This window comes from Photinus pyralis, unplaced genomic scaffold (genome assembly GCF_008802855.1).
Source record: "Photinus pyralis isolate 1611_PpyrPB1 unplaced genomic scaffold, Ppyr1.3 Ppyr1.4_LG3b, whole genome shotgun sequence".
Lineage (NCBI taxonomy): Eukaryota > Metazoa > Arthropoda > Insecta > Coleoptera > Lampyridae > Photinus > Photinus pyralis.
The window spans coordinates 10,603,691-10,618,524 of NW_022170510.1; the positions used below are offsets into that span (position 1 = coordinate 10,603,691).

The 14,834-nt window shown below is 36.5% G+C and overlaps 1 protein-coding gene across 3 annotated transcripts in view; it reads right to left on the bottom strand.

Moving 5' to 3' along the window:
• Positions 1-14,834, bottom strand: part of LOC116167013 — a 53,436-nt gene continuing 38,602 nt past the window's right edge. The window contains exons 8-21 of one of the 3 annotated variants that reach the window (XM_031482247.1): positions 8,995-9,174; positions 8,583-8,951; positions 8,418-8,531; positions 8,163-8,373; positions 7,932-8,109; positions 7,427-7,550; positions 6,431-6,769; positions 6,008-6,373; positions 5,623-5,948; positions 5,426-5,576; positions 5,133-5,336; positions 4,809-5,059; positions 500-656; positions 1-440 (exon numbers count right to left, since the gene is read on the bottom strand). In XM_031482247.1, the coding sequence (XP_031338107.1) occupies positions 372-440; positions 500-656; positions 4,809-5,059; positions 5,133-5,336; positions 5,426-5,576; positions 5,623-5,948; positions 6,008-6,373; positions 6,431-6,769; positions 7,427-7,550; positions 7,932-8,109; positions 8,163-8,373; positions 8,418-8,531; positions 8,583-8,951; positions 8,995-9,174 (3,039 nt within the window). In that variant the 3' untranslated portion in view covers positions 1-371. Of the gene's footprint in view, positions 450-499; positions 657-4,808; positions 5,064-5,132; positions 5,337-5,425; positions 5,577-5,622; positions 5,949-6,007; positions 6,374-6,430; positions 6,770-7,426; positions 7,551-7,931; positions 8,110-8,162; positions 8,374-8,417; positions 8,532-8,582; positions 8,952-8,994; positions 9,175-14,834 lie in introns of those variants that run through there. The other 2 variants (XM_031482245.1, XM_031482248.1) reach the window with 2 other exon arrangements.

Sequence of the window (14,834 nt, forward strand, 5' to 3'; positions counted from 1 at the left end):
GCTTTTATTTAAAATTTTTTATAACAGTATAAAATGGAATCTTATCACATCAGGTTCTGACGGAATGATTTTTGATTTCAATTGCAGTTAACTACTACAATTTACACACTCATAAAATATTCGTAGGGCGTAACGTAGTCACATAATAATTATTCAATTTAACAGAGATAGACAAAGATTAATTAATAGTTAACAAATTGGAATCGTAGAAATCTGTCTTAAGCATATAGTTAGAAAATATAATTCTATTTAGCGCCAGTTCATGCAAAAAATTTACACAAGTTCTCGTTTATTAAGGCAAACTGTAAAAACCAAACTTGAAGCACTGTTATCACGTTTATTGAGCGGAAAATACACTACGAGTTGACTCCTTAGGCCGTCGCGTCCGATTTCTTACTTCCTCTTCTTCTGCTTAACTGCCTCCAAAAGCGTCCGTCCATCTGCTTGTCCTAAAAACAGTAACAAAATGACGTCAAATAGCCGGGGCCGTATTTTTCACCTTTGGTATTCTGCTGGTGATCGGCCTCTGCGAGTATGAAGTGGGAACGTCGTCGGAGGTCATTCCTTCTTTATTGAATAATTTAATTAAATGATCGCCTTCCGGAAATGACTCGTGAATTTTTCGATCGGTTTTCTTCACATAAAATATTTCAAATCTGAAAGAAATTGAATGTAAGATACGGCTGTACTTCAAACTGCAGCAGTTAAAATTGAGTATGCGGGGTCTCGATCTCCACCGTTGAAATGAAGTCCATCTTTATTCATCGCAGTCATTTCGTGAACAATCGGAATAAAATGTGGGAGCCAAAGCGATTTTATATTCAGTATTATTGTCTGAACTTTTCCAAACTGTATAAAATATGGAAATGTTGTAGAGGTACGATATCAATAAGCACATCGTTTCCAAGAAAAGAATAGTTCCGTTACTGGTTTGGCTTTTGGATTACAAACATGTATTGTAATCATCTCGTAAATAAAAGGCACTTTTTTTATCATATCTTACAAAATAGAGGCCCAATTAAACGTTATGGCGAGTTTTTTTGGGACGATCAGTTGTGGGAATTCTTTGTCCTAGAATTTGAATTTTTTATTTGAGGTTGTGGTAAAAAAAAAAGAATTAAAAACATGTCCAAGAACAAAGCAATAAATAATTTGGAGATTGGTTCTATTGACAAATGTAAGCTACTACTATAAAGGAAGTTAAACATTTCAATATTGAAAAGGAGAAAGGATAACAGAAACTGGCAAAGGTGCAGAGGGTGAAGTATGCTCAAAATTACAATTTCGGTAAATGGATCATAAACGAAAAACAATATGTATATTATTTAAGAAAGAAGGTTTAAATAATTAGAAATAGAAGGACGAAAATTAATCCAGTCCAGAAATGAATGTCTAATTCTGGTTTGCGGATTGATTTTTACATGCTATCTATAGGCAACGACTATCCTGCTCCTTTACGCCCTGTCCTAAACTGAATTATAATTTAACTTTAATAGTGTCATTTAAACACTAATTTCAAGTCCGCAAAAGAGGTTATCATTATTTTAAGATACGTAGCTGAAAAACAATAGCGACCTTTCTTATATCCTTGAGAACATGCGTATACCAATTTGCAAAGCGATCCAACGTTTTTGCCCAAAGTTATCGTGCACAAGGACATACGGACAGATGGACGGGCAGACAGATGGACGACAGACAGACACACAGACAATACAAAATTATATCTCGGGGATCGTTAATAAACGGCAAAAGTGTAAAATTATGGTACATGAAAAAATTGATTTTTTACTATAATTTTTTTCTAGGGGGAAACAAGTACCATTTTTGGTGTACACCAAAAATTCAAATTTAAATTAATTCATGTTAATTCAAAACAATTCACGTAAATGCATGTTAATTCACGTTTATTCAAGTTAATTCCTGTAAATTCAAATTAATTCACGTTAATTCTAAATAATTCACGTTAATTCTAAATAATTCACGTTAATTCAAATTAATTTACGTTAATTCAAATTGAATCACGTTAATTGACATTAATTCTCGTTAATTCTAATTAATTCACGTTAATTCTAATTAATTCAAGTTAGTTCAAACTTCAAATTAACACAGGGGGGTGTACACCAAACATTCAAAGTTGTTTCCATCTAGAATTCTTCCAAGGCAAATTTTTACCAGGACTAGAGTTTGCGAGTAAAATATTTCAACGGCGGATTTTTTCTGGCGACAAATTTTTTACACAAGTATACCAGGTAAAAATTTTCCAAGAGCAATTTTATCAATCTTGAATTTTCAAGACGAGAATTTCCCTAAGGCGAATTTTTCGGAGACGAGATTTTAACTGCCAAATATTCCAAGGCCTATTTTGTTGGAGGCTAAATTTTCCGTATGCGAATCTTCTGGAAATGAATTTTTCCATGACAAATATTCCCAAGACGAATTTTGAGGGGAGAATTTTTGTGGGTCAAACATTAATTCAAGGGCGATTTTTTACGTTTCTGGAGACAAGTTTTCCACGCAAGTTTCTGGGGCGAGTATCTCAGAGCATAAACTTCCAACGCAAATTTTTCTTTGACGATTTTTTGGGGACCAAATATTCGAAAGATGATTTTTTCAACATTTTCTGTAAAATGAATTTCCTTTTCTGGACGAATGTTTTAAGGAGCCTACATTTTCCGTAGGTAAATTTTTCGGAAGACAATTTTTCCATAGCGAATGTTCCCAGAACAATTTTCTTTGTAGTTTTTGGGAGTCAAATATTCCAAGGACGACTTTATTCGGTAGGCGAATTTTTTAGGAAAGAAGTTTTCCAGGAAGAACCTTCCCGAAAATTGTTGGGGGTGAAATTTTCACGTAAATATTACGGGAGGAAAATTCGTAAGAGGCGAATATTCCCTGTATGAATTTACGGGTTGAATCTTGCACGGAAGTATTTTAAAAAGGCGATTTTTCATAGCGAATTTGTCTAGTATATTTTTTTCGGGTTTTGGGGGGTCAAATATTCCAGTGGCGATTTTTCCTACCGAATTTTCAGGAGATTTCTAAGGGCGATTTTTTTACAGGAATCGCCGATTTTCGAGAAATGAATTTTCCATGGCAAATGTTGTGAGAACGAGTGTTTGTGGGTCAAATATTCCAACGGAGATTTTTTCGAGACTAAATTTTCTGGGGGCAAATTTTTCACGCAAGTATTCCAGGGAAAAGTTTTCCAACAATGATTTTATCGTGTTTACATTTTCAGGACAAGAATTTTTCCATAGCGAATTGTTCCAGGGCGAGACGTGTCAAATATTCCAAGGGTGATTTTTTGGAGGCTAAATTTCCAAGACAAAAATTGTTTATACAATTATTCCAGGAAAGAATTTTTCAATGCGCATATCCCCAAGGCGACTTTTTCAAGCCTACATTTTCCGGAAGCGAATTTTTCCATAGGGAATTTTCCCAGAAGACATTTTCCGGGAACAAGTCTGAAGATCAAACACAATAGTGATTTTTTCGAGGCTACACTTTCAGGATGAGAATTTTTCTATAGCGAATATCTCCAGTGAGAAATTTTCCGGGAACAAGCCTTTAAGGATGAAACATATCAAGGGCGATTTTTTAAGCGCAACCAAATTTTCTGAAGTGAATTTTCTGGGATTTATATGGGCAATTTTTTCAGGAATAAATGATTTTTTAGAAACGAATAAGTATCATTTTTGGTGTAAACGAAACATTCAAATTCAAATTAATTTACGTTAATTCATGTTAATTCACGCTAATTCAAATTAATTCAAATTAATTAACGTTAATTCAAATGAATTCACGATAATTCAAATTAATTCACGATAATTCAAATTAATTCACGATAATTCAAATTAATTCACGATAATTCAAATTAATTCACGTTAATTGTAATTAATTCACGTTAATTCAAATTAATTCAGAGGGGTGTACACCAAAAATTCAAAGTTGTTTCTCCCTAGATTTTTTTAATAAGAAACGCAGAAAAAATTCCTTCCTTGGTGCAAGTCTCGGCACCATAACGAACCAAATAGCGAAAATAGTAGAACGATAGCTATTAAGATAAAGAACTGGTAGCGTCCAGACGGACGGACAGACGGATGGACAAAGTGGCTACAATAGCGCATTTTTTAAATTTTTGTGGAAATGGGCTAAAAAAGGAGGTTGTGATTTGACAGGACGAGAGGCGGTCGCAACTCCAATTAACTGCAGATTCATCCAGCTACGAAGATGTTACTGGAGGTCACTTTCGGGTAGAGGTCCAGTGGATTACCTACACAGGACACCGTGCGGATATTTTGAAAATTTACCTACAGGATTTAGATTTAGAAAATTTCTTAGAATGGCAAGAGAATTACATCCTATAGTAAATGGGGTGTAGGTATCGAATCCATCAATGGTTACAAATACATTCTCGAATCCTTAAGACCCAAAAAGGTTCAACAAATGGACATAACTGCCTCACGAAGTTTTTCATTTTTTGAGATATTGTAGCGAATATTCCAGAAATCCAGATAGACATCCAGGCTCCATGAAATATTAGTCATCGACGATAAAAAGCGAAAGCGGATGTAACGCAATCCTTCCGGAAAAACGCGTTTATTGTAGAACATTCCGAAGCTTTTTAAGCACATTCTAGAACAACTGTCGTTATATGTACATATAAGCAAATCGAATTGCGTTACAGTCAATTCCGCCTTTGATACGTTTGTGTTATGTCTAGTCTAAATTATAAGCTATTCTCGATGGTTCTGTTAATTGTTTTGTTGAATATTGTTTAGAAATAATAATTTCAAAGTGATACTTACAATTTAATGGTTCGAGATCTTGGAATCCTTTCAACATTTATAATTTTCGCATTTGATTTGAAACGATTGAAAAAATTTGCGTTGTCTTCGTCGTCTTCGATTATGTGCCGATAACTGTCCGATCGGAGAATTCTGGGTGTTGTCGATTTGACTGGAAATGCTACTGCAGGTGTATTTGATTGTTCTTGGATGCTCCTTGGAGCTTCCGCAGCAGTCAAGCAAATGTCAGCAACATCGCCAGTTCCGTTGCCCTGCCCACATTTTAAACGCATTATATAATTTTTTCATCCGCATGATGCGTTGATAGAAAAAAGCGTTAGTTACCTGTTGCGGTGAAGGGGTGTAACCGTCTGGCGACGAGGAAGAGGACGTACACGTATCGGAATCTTCTTCCATTAACGGTTCTAAGGTTCTTCGCGGAAGTAGTCCACGTAAATTGGCACTTGCAATTGGAGGAGTCATTAGTAACTCATCCATCATCAATTCGGTATCGTCGCCGTTGTCCGAAGATAATGATCCGCCATTAGGCTGCATACGTACAGGTGGTCTTAAGAACACATTTAAACACTTACTAAGTTCTACATGCATGCAACATGCTTAAAAACCTAAGCTCTAACCGAACGCTTTGTGTCGTAATTTGAGCTCAAGGGATCGTCCATATCTCCACTTGTTGGCGTTCCCCAAATCTCCTCACCGGACGTTGCACCCGAGTTTTCGCATTCGTCTTCTTCGCCATTCTCTTCCTTACTGTCTCCCGATTTTAGGTAACTATAGCGAGTCTCAGTTTCACTTTTTTAAATCACATTCAACTCACCGTTCAAAAAACCCGGTTCCAGCACGATAGTCCTCGCCCAATCTCTCAAAAAACGCCATTTTCTCAGACATGAACGCACCAGCACGTGCTGTCCACCCTCTAATTGTCGGCGGATTAAATCCCCTATTGTCGATGCCCATGCTTTCGTCGTCCTCACTTTCTGAAGTCTCGGCTTCGTCGTTTTCGTCGGTTTCCTCGGAACCAACGCGCTCCAGACTCGAGACGGTACCGAACCTTCGAAGCGTCGGGTTAGAGCTGCTGAGCGAGTGATAGGGCTGCTCTTCGTCTTGGGGGGAATCGTCGGGAGAACATTCGTTATTGTTTAGCTAAAAGAAGGTAGGATTGGTATTGGGGTCTTCTTGGGACAGTACGCCGACAATCTCACCTGACTCGTCGATATTCTACTACATACAGACTCACTATATCTAAATTCGGAACGAGTATCGGGCGTTGGAGGGACTACTGATATTTTGGGTAGAGGCGAAAAGGGATCAAGCTTTACCAAACTAGCGGCCGGATTAACTGCACTAAATCCCATTAGCATTAAACGTCCAAATTCATCACAGATAATGTTATCTTCGTATAGGTTCGTTGTATTGAGGTTTATTGCATTTTTGTTATATTCGGTGCACTTACTATGGTTAATGTTGTTATTGGAATTGTGAGCGTTAGGGTTAGTCCGGCAGGTGTTGTGGCATTGTTGGCATACTCTCACGGTTTCTTTGGCATTCGGGCTTGAACGAACGGTTACCTAGATGAGGGAAGGAGGAATAACACAACACTGAACATCGAACACTGAGCTGCTCACCTGGCTTTCGGGGCTTGTGCTCTTGGACGGACTGTGATCTGACAAAATAAGCTCCTCGCACCTGCTTTCGCAATGCCTAGGCGAATTTCGGTTGTCACTTATCATGAGCTCCTCCGTTCGCCTCCGCAACATGTCCACGCTCCATATTTCGCAATCAGACTCCTCTTCGGGTGTGAGCGTTTGGTCTCTGCCCAACTGACCTTTCATCCACTGCTCTAAGTGTATGGCGCTTCCTTTGGTACTACTGCTACACTTTCCCAACTGCTTACATTTATGCTCTATTATTTCGTCTAACTGCTTTTGCTTGCCACAGCTTTCTACGTTTAGGCATTGGGGAGTCTGAAAAACGTCGCTTATTAATAAGAAAAACAAACTCGAATCAAAAACAAAAGATTTATTTATCATTTACACTTATAACAATATAATTCTAAGCCAACTATGGTTAACTAGCATTAATAAAACTATAGTAGTATAAAAATTGATTAAAGGTACAAGTAAGACAGTCGATTGGTACAAATATATCGTAATCTTTTCTGTTTAAAGAATCACATCGATAACACAGTTAGAATTTTGAATTGTACAAAAATAGATCTTTGGTTTTGCTTTCGAAAAATGAAGCTACAACAAATTAAGGTTTCCGAATTCATAATCAAAATTTGCAATGTCCAACAGTTCCTCGTCGAATTTTGAATAATCGATATCTTCTTTAAAGCTAGCGTCAAAATCAGTCGACGGCGTTAAAATTGCGGAAGGGGTGTGAGGTTCTTCCGAAAGCTGGGTTTTAGGCAGAAGACTGCTCTCTGATGTGAAGTGCGAAGTGAAGGCTTGCGAATATTCGGACAGCAGTGAAGGGGTTGTGTTAGCTGATGGCGTTTCGGGAGTTTTGGTTAATGAGCTTTGGGCCGGTAATGGAGATTGCGGAAGCGAGGAGCATTTTCGTGCGGACAAACAAAGAGGTTCTAATGGTCGGTTGTTTTGACCACTACACAGACGCACCTGGCGACGGATCGACAGCGATTCTGTCGATTGAAGGGTGCCAACGGATGAGGTCACCGGAACGTCCGGAGACTCTAATGGGCTGCTAAATGAACTGCCTTCCATGCCCGCGTTAACGTGGCAGCTGCGTGCATAACAACATCACTATAAGTACTACTTTTTACTCAAAATCCGTCACTCGCGGTTTCGTATGTAGGTTTTGCTCAAGTTTGCACACAAATCGTACATACGGATTCTCTAAGCTCTATTTCCCTATCTATTCGTATTGGAATATGTTGTTTTAGACCAATATCCGCTGTACCAAACGAGAATCCGTTTCAGCTATCAACATTTTAGAAATTATGATTTGGGAGAAATCCTTATTGTTGTTTGGATAGTAAGCAACAAAATATTCCAGTACATATTGACGGTTTTTGGCACTAATACCTAAGGCGACTATATCACCAACTCCTGTATCATCTATGGTAGTACTAAACGCGTGCAAAAAAGTTAATCAAAGACTTACATCTGTCGTTGTAACAAATTTTGCCAAACAGCCTTCAGTTCAGTTGTGGGGGCCCTTAGTACGATACACCTTTTATTCGAACTTTTCCGCGGCGTTCGTGTTAAATCCGGGCCGCAATGTATCGTCGGACTTTTCGCCGCAGTTCCACCCGGGTGTACTATTAACCTAAATTCGTTCGCTAAAAAAGGGTCAGATTCCCGCACTATACCGGGCTTACCATAGCTCACTCACCTTTTTTCCTAACGTTAAAGAGTAAATCAGTTATATGCACCAATGGAAGCGGATCTTCAATTATAAACAAAACCCTATCCCTCGACACTTTGGCGAACAAAATTAAATCGCTAAATAGCAACGTCCAATACTGTCTGACGCTCCTTCCTTCTACTCTACCCAGATCACCGCCAAAAATCCATTGCCTACCCGGTTTACTTAAAACGAAAGGCTGCAAAGAGGAGTTAGTCAGTTTTTCTTGTGGTACGAACCTACTTTGCACTTGGTGAACACAAGGCGATTTTCTAAATCTTGAACGGATAGTAGAGGTCTACCTTCCCCAACCGGCTCCATCAGTCCCGCCTCGGCCGTCATCTCCCTATAGGCTATCTAAAAGAACTCACCACAGTCTCATCACCACCAACAATTCTAAGTTGTCACCTGCAAATCCTGAACAATTTTACTAATGAGAGCATACTCGTCATGGTTCGCTTTGGTCTGACTTAAAATGACGTTGAACAACTTTAAAATCTCGCGATAATGTTCTAGGGGTTTATGTATAAAGGAAGTAATGTCGGGTCTTCTTCGCGGTACCGCAGGCGTTTGTAAAAATCGTACGAAGTCCGAATTGGAATTTCGAGTTTTGTTTACTAAAATGCAATCCGCCTTTTTAATACCGGAACAGTAGCGTTTGTATGACGTTATAATATCCGATAGCTTCGAATGGTAGACTTTTAGTAAAAGGTGTATCTGGGGTTCGCCATCTTCCGGCACTAGACACTCTAGTATTTCCTCACTGATACGATGCACCTGAAATTTCAATTTTAACTTGACTCAGATTGTTGGCAGATACCTCTTCCGAATTTTGAAAAAGGAGTCGGTGGTCTAACGGCGATATTAGGTCTTTTCGTTCAGCGAGAGCGGAGACGAATCTGGTAATTGCAAACTGTAGGGAGGCGGTGTACTGTTGCTCTTTTGCTAGAACTTGGTACATCGCTTTTCTACGTGCTTCTTCTGTGTTCAGTAGTGGTTTCTGAAACGTAATGCGATTTCGATACCGTTACATTTGGTATACGTGGCCAAAATGGGTCAAAATATCTATTGCGTTTGTGAATTCCATTCAAATTAAGTGCAATTATCCTACATGCAGTTTGGGAATGCAGTTTCTACCAAACGCCAAACCTAAGCGAACTTATAAAAGCTTCTTGCTTTTACATGCCAAAAGGGAAGAACCAATTGGGCATAAGCAGACCAGAATACGAATATTTTAGTAAATGTATAGCGTTTCGACAGATCCATACCAATTAGAGATCCATTGGGTTGAATATTAGCACAATCTTTATTCAATTGATTTTATAGTTTAGTTTATTTCCATTTCTTAGCGAAGAGCAACTATAACTGCATTATCATGAGCTATCCAAATCCAACCAACATTTTTCCGTTAGTGAAGAAGTTCGATCGTTAAGATAGAACACTAAACTTCCAGACATGCTTTAAAAAAAATATATATTATGTATTTGTTTTCATCCCTTAATTTTTGCGCATGTTGCTAATTAAATTGCTAATTAATATTTGTAACGTTAGATGTACAACCAGGTTCAGAAATTTTCCTCTTTTCAGCTAGGGATAAGACAGAATGTGGTGGAGTCGTCAGCAAATTATTGATTAATTAGGTACATTAAACGCACAGTGCGTTAACCTGTTTTAGAAATATAAGTTCGTTGATATTACTTTTGAAAAGGTCAGAGGTCGCGTTCTCTTGATTTACGGGAGAATTTGCGTCTAGAGTATTTTGTAGAGCGGTGCCAGTGTAGGAGTTCTCTTTTTTAATTTAATCCGTTTCTGTTTTTCGTTGTGATATCTAGTTAAAATCATAATCAGTCAATTAAAAAGTGTTTTACTAATGTCATGGCTTCCAATTCTACCATTGTTGGTGTAAAAAGAAAATTTCAAAATTGCAACATTCAGTTGTATTTCAAAATTTAAAAAAATTATATATAGTAATATTGAAATCTAAACGGTCTTTTTTTAATATGCGAAATCGTTAGGATCATTGTTTCAATTTAACGAACTTGTAACCGAGGTCTTCGCGGTGAGACGTGAAATTGGAACACCCTGTAATGAAAAGAAAAAACTTGGAAAACACCAATGAATCGATAACTAGGAATAAAATTAAAGAATTTGAGAACCGAGATCAGATCAAATTATATCCAAACTGGTTATCAAATAATCTAAAAGGTGGCTCATGGGAGAGCCCAAACATTTTATAAAGGAACGAAGGTTTCTGCTCATACTCATTCGAAACATCAAACATGTCTACCTTATAATGCAATAAAAAGATCTTCATCACATCAAAAAATTGCGTATTTTGGAAAAACTAAAAACCGTCGCTCTTATTGCGACACCCTTTATATAATATTTTAGTCTGAAATATATAGATACAAATTAGCCATCTTTTTTGATATAATTTAAATACAGAGCTGGGCAGTATTCGTTTTTGTAAATACTTTTTAGTATTCAAATCCTTTAAACTATTCAAATACTTTGTAATTAAATACTTTTATGGAAGCAGTATTTGTATTTGTAACTCAAATACTTTCACAAATATTTAGTATTCGAATACTTCGCAAGGTATTTGAATACTTTGAGAAGTATTCAAATACTTCGCACAGTATTTGAATTCTTAACCTTCCTTTTTCACCAAAAATCGACTGCACCAAAATTTCTCGGGAAAACACTTTTTCTTATTAATTTTGGTGCGTAGAATCCAAAACCATTCGTACTTTTTCGATCAGACTTCTGAATCAAAAGTTATAGACTAGAAACCAATTTCGAAAGAAAATCAAAGGGCTGTAACTTTTGAAGTAGTAGCCCCATCTTCAAACTGATTGAAATTATGGATTTTACAGGCCACATTCTATAAGAAAATTTTTTTTCCGGGTCGATCTGAGACAATTTTTTTTTCGGGCCTCAAAAAACGGCAGTGTATTACCATCCTTTTTTACCAAAAATCGACTGCACCAAAATTTCTCGGGAAAACACTTTTTCTTATTAATTTTGGTGCGTAGAATCCAAAACAATTCGTACTTTTTCGATCAGACTTCTCAATCAAAAGTTATAGACTAGAAACCAATTTCGAAAGAAAATTCAAAGGGCTGTAACTTTTGAACTAGTAGCCCAATCTTGGAACTGTTTGAAATTATGGATTCTACAGGCCACATTCTATAAGAAAATTTTTTTCCGGGTCGATCTGAGACAATTTTTTTTTCGGGCCTCAAAAAAAGGCAGTGTATAACCTTCCTTTTTTACCAAAAATCGACTGCACCAAAATTTCTCGGGAAAACACTTTTTCTTATTAATTTTGGTGCGTAGAATCCAAAACAATTCGTACTTTTTCGATCAGACTTCTCAATCAAAAGTTATGGACAAAAAACAAATTTCGAAAAAAAATTCAAAGGGCTGTAACTTTTGATCTAGTAGCCCAATCTTCAAACTGTTTGAAATTATGAATTCTACAGGCCAAATTCTATAAGAAAATGTTTTTTCCCGGTCGATCTCAGACAATTTTTTTTCCGGCCTCAAAAAAAGGCAGTACTTTTAAGTTATTCAAATATTTGAGAACAATTTAGAAATGTTTAGGGAAAGTTTCCATTGTCACAAAATCAAATATAAAAATCCGATACAACTGAATACCGAACGATCCTGGAACGAAACTTTTTGACTCGATAGTCCACGTAACTTAAAAACGATAGGAACCTTCCTTATATCAATATCCTTAAGACCATTGTGTACCAATTTTCAAAGCGATCGCACGTTTCTAAACCAACTATCATGCACACGGACAAACGGATGGTCAAAAAAGGATCTGTTCCAAAATCGCTAGGATTAATTCCAGAAAGGCGTACGTATCATGTGCACGACGACTGATACGCGTATTCTTAAGGATATAACTGGTATAAGAAAGGTCCTGGTAGGTACCTCCTATATAATAATTTAATAATAATAATACGCTTTCACTCCCCTTAAATTTGTATATAACAATAGAAATATAAAAAAAGCTAACCCCATACAAAGTATAACTTGATTTTTAAGTAGTATTAAGACTTTTATCTAGTATACTATTTTAAATTTTTAATGTATTTGAGTGACAAATATTCGAATACTTTTCAATGTATCTGTATCTAGTATTCACTTGTGCTGGACGTAAAAGTATTTAGTATTCAAATACCTTTGATCTGTGTAAAGTATTTACTATTTAGTATTCAAATACTTTTTGAAAGTATTCTGCCCAGCTCTGTTTAAATATCTAAAAGTATACATGAGCGAAAGATGCTCATTTAAAAATTTTAAAATTGTGGCTGTATGGCTATTACTCAAGGTGTTACTTCGTGCAACATGTGGTTAAAACTTGGAGAAGTCGAGACGGGCCGGTCATTGTTGAAAAGTCTGGCGCTGCAAGACATGGCAGAAAATGGGGACTCAACAGTTTTTTCGATTCGGTTGATAAGCTAAACGGCATGGGAGATTGAGATCAATCCAGATCTCCTGTCGATATGTTGCTGTACAGCTTACCGTCATATTTTGGACGACATGCTCGAGGAGGGTGCAGTGGCACGACCTGTGGCTTGAGGAACCCCATGAAGATGTCCTAGTCGACCAGAGAAGGTGACGACTAAAAGGAGTAGCATAATTATGTTATTCCAGGGGACAATAACGAAGTGGGACAGAACCTTGGGCGGGTCTGACGAATGAATCGTCGATGAGATGACTTCAATTCTCGAAAAAGAGCCCTGGGAGATGGTCGACCGCCTTGAAAAAATTTCCGTGTGGTTCTAAGGAACAAGTTGCGTTCTGATAGCTCCATCTAGAAACGGAAAGCACGATTGGTCGCACTGGGATTCATCCAGCAACCTGACATCCGCTTTACGGAAACATCAGTGGCTCAAGGCGGTAGGAGCTGGTATACCGGACTGGACGAGCACGAGACCAAGAAGAATCGATCATAGCAAATCATTGAAATAGAATTGGTTCATGAAGATTAAGAGCTTTTAAGAATTATTTTACTTTATTTACTTGATTATTAGCTTCTCCTAAAAAACAGCTATACAGGGTGGTGACTTGCGTAACGCATCATAGGAATTTCAATGTAAAATTTATAACATGCGATTATTGGCTCCCCAAATTATTTTAGAGCAAAAATGTATTAAAGTTTTTTGTAGAAAAAAGTTTTTTAAGCCAAACTACGGTATTAGTTTTCAATTTTTTTTCATATAAAGACGGAAAATTGGAAAAAAATAAATCGCATCTTTTTCAATAATCTGCGATGCCATGGAATTTTCTAAAACAAAAAGATATCCAGTTATCAATTAGCAGCAGTTCGAAATAAATTTTATGATCGACTTGGTTACTGTCTTGCAGTTAATGGTGACTTATTCGAACATTTATTGTAAATTGTTATATTAGGAAACCGTTTTTAGTAATTTGGTCTTTCTTTATGTTGAATTCGCTGTTCTAAATATAATACTTTTTGATAGAATTTGATTTGTTTTATAGCAGACATTCCATGGCATGACGGATATTGGCGTAGTTTTTGTATTATAAAATTCCATGGCATCGCAGATTATTGAAAAAGATGGGGGTTTTATTTTTCCAATTTTCCGTCTTTATTATGCAAAAAATTGAAAACTAATACGGTTGATTGACGTATAAAAATTTTTTCTACAAAAAACCTCAATACATTTTTGTTCTAAAATAATTTGGGGAGCCAATAATCGCATGTTATGAATTTTACATTGAAATCCCTATGATGCGTTACGCAAGTCACCACCCTGTATATACCTACAGGGTGAAAATTGAACAGTATGTATATATTCAAAACAACATTTTTTTCTAGAAGCTTTTTATCGCTGCATACTTTAAATTTGTTTTCAGTGACGTACTTTTACATTGCGAAGGGGGACATATTTTTTCTAATGGCAACTACTAGTTTTCATTACATGCGCAGAGTACATTTTGTTGGATGTCGTACCGCAAAAACGTATTATATTACGTAATCAAACTTAAGAAAAAAAACTGATGTAGTTGTAGTAATTAACTTTATAATTTTACTACTTTGCTTTGAAAAAAACGTTAATCTTTTGTTAGTTTTATCCAAGTAATTTATTGTATTAAATATTATTAAAGATTCGCAAAAATCTACAAATATGAAAACCATTAACAGTGGCGTGCGTTTTTTAAATAATTGTTGATACAATAAATTGCTTTGACAAAACTGACGTACAATTAAAGTATATGAAATTAAATTTGTAGGGGAACACATAATCACGATTAGCAAATGATTCAAGTGGTCGATGTACCTAACATATTATGGAATATCGTATGACCAAAAATTGAGGAACAGTATTATACCGTAGCTTATACAAAATACAATAAAAATACCACTTTTAAGAATAAGGGGTCACGCAATCGCAGTTAATGTGCAAAAATCCGCGTTAAAACAGTACATGTCACTCAAATTTTTTTAATAATAATAATATTATAATTATTATTGAGAAAAATGGCAAAATGTCAATTTTCAGGAGTTTGAACCCTTATAAAAGGGATTCTCAGTGACCTCTAGAAGTGGTAATCCTTCGGAAATTGTTCGTTAGCGCCTCGGGAAGCTTCATGTAAAATTTGGTGCTTGTATCCGGC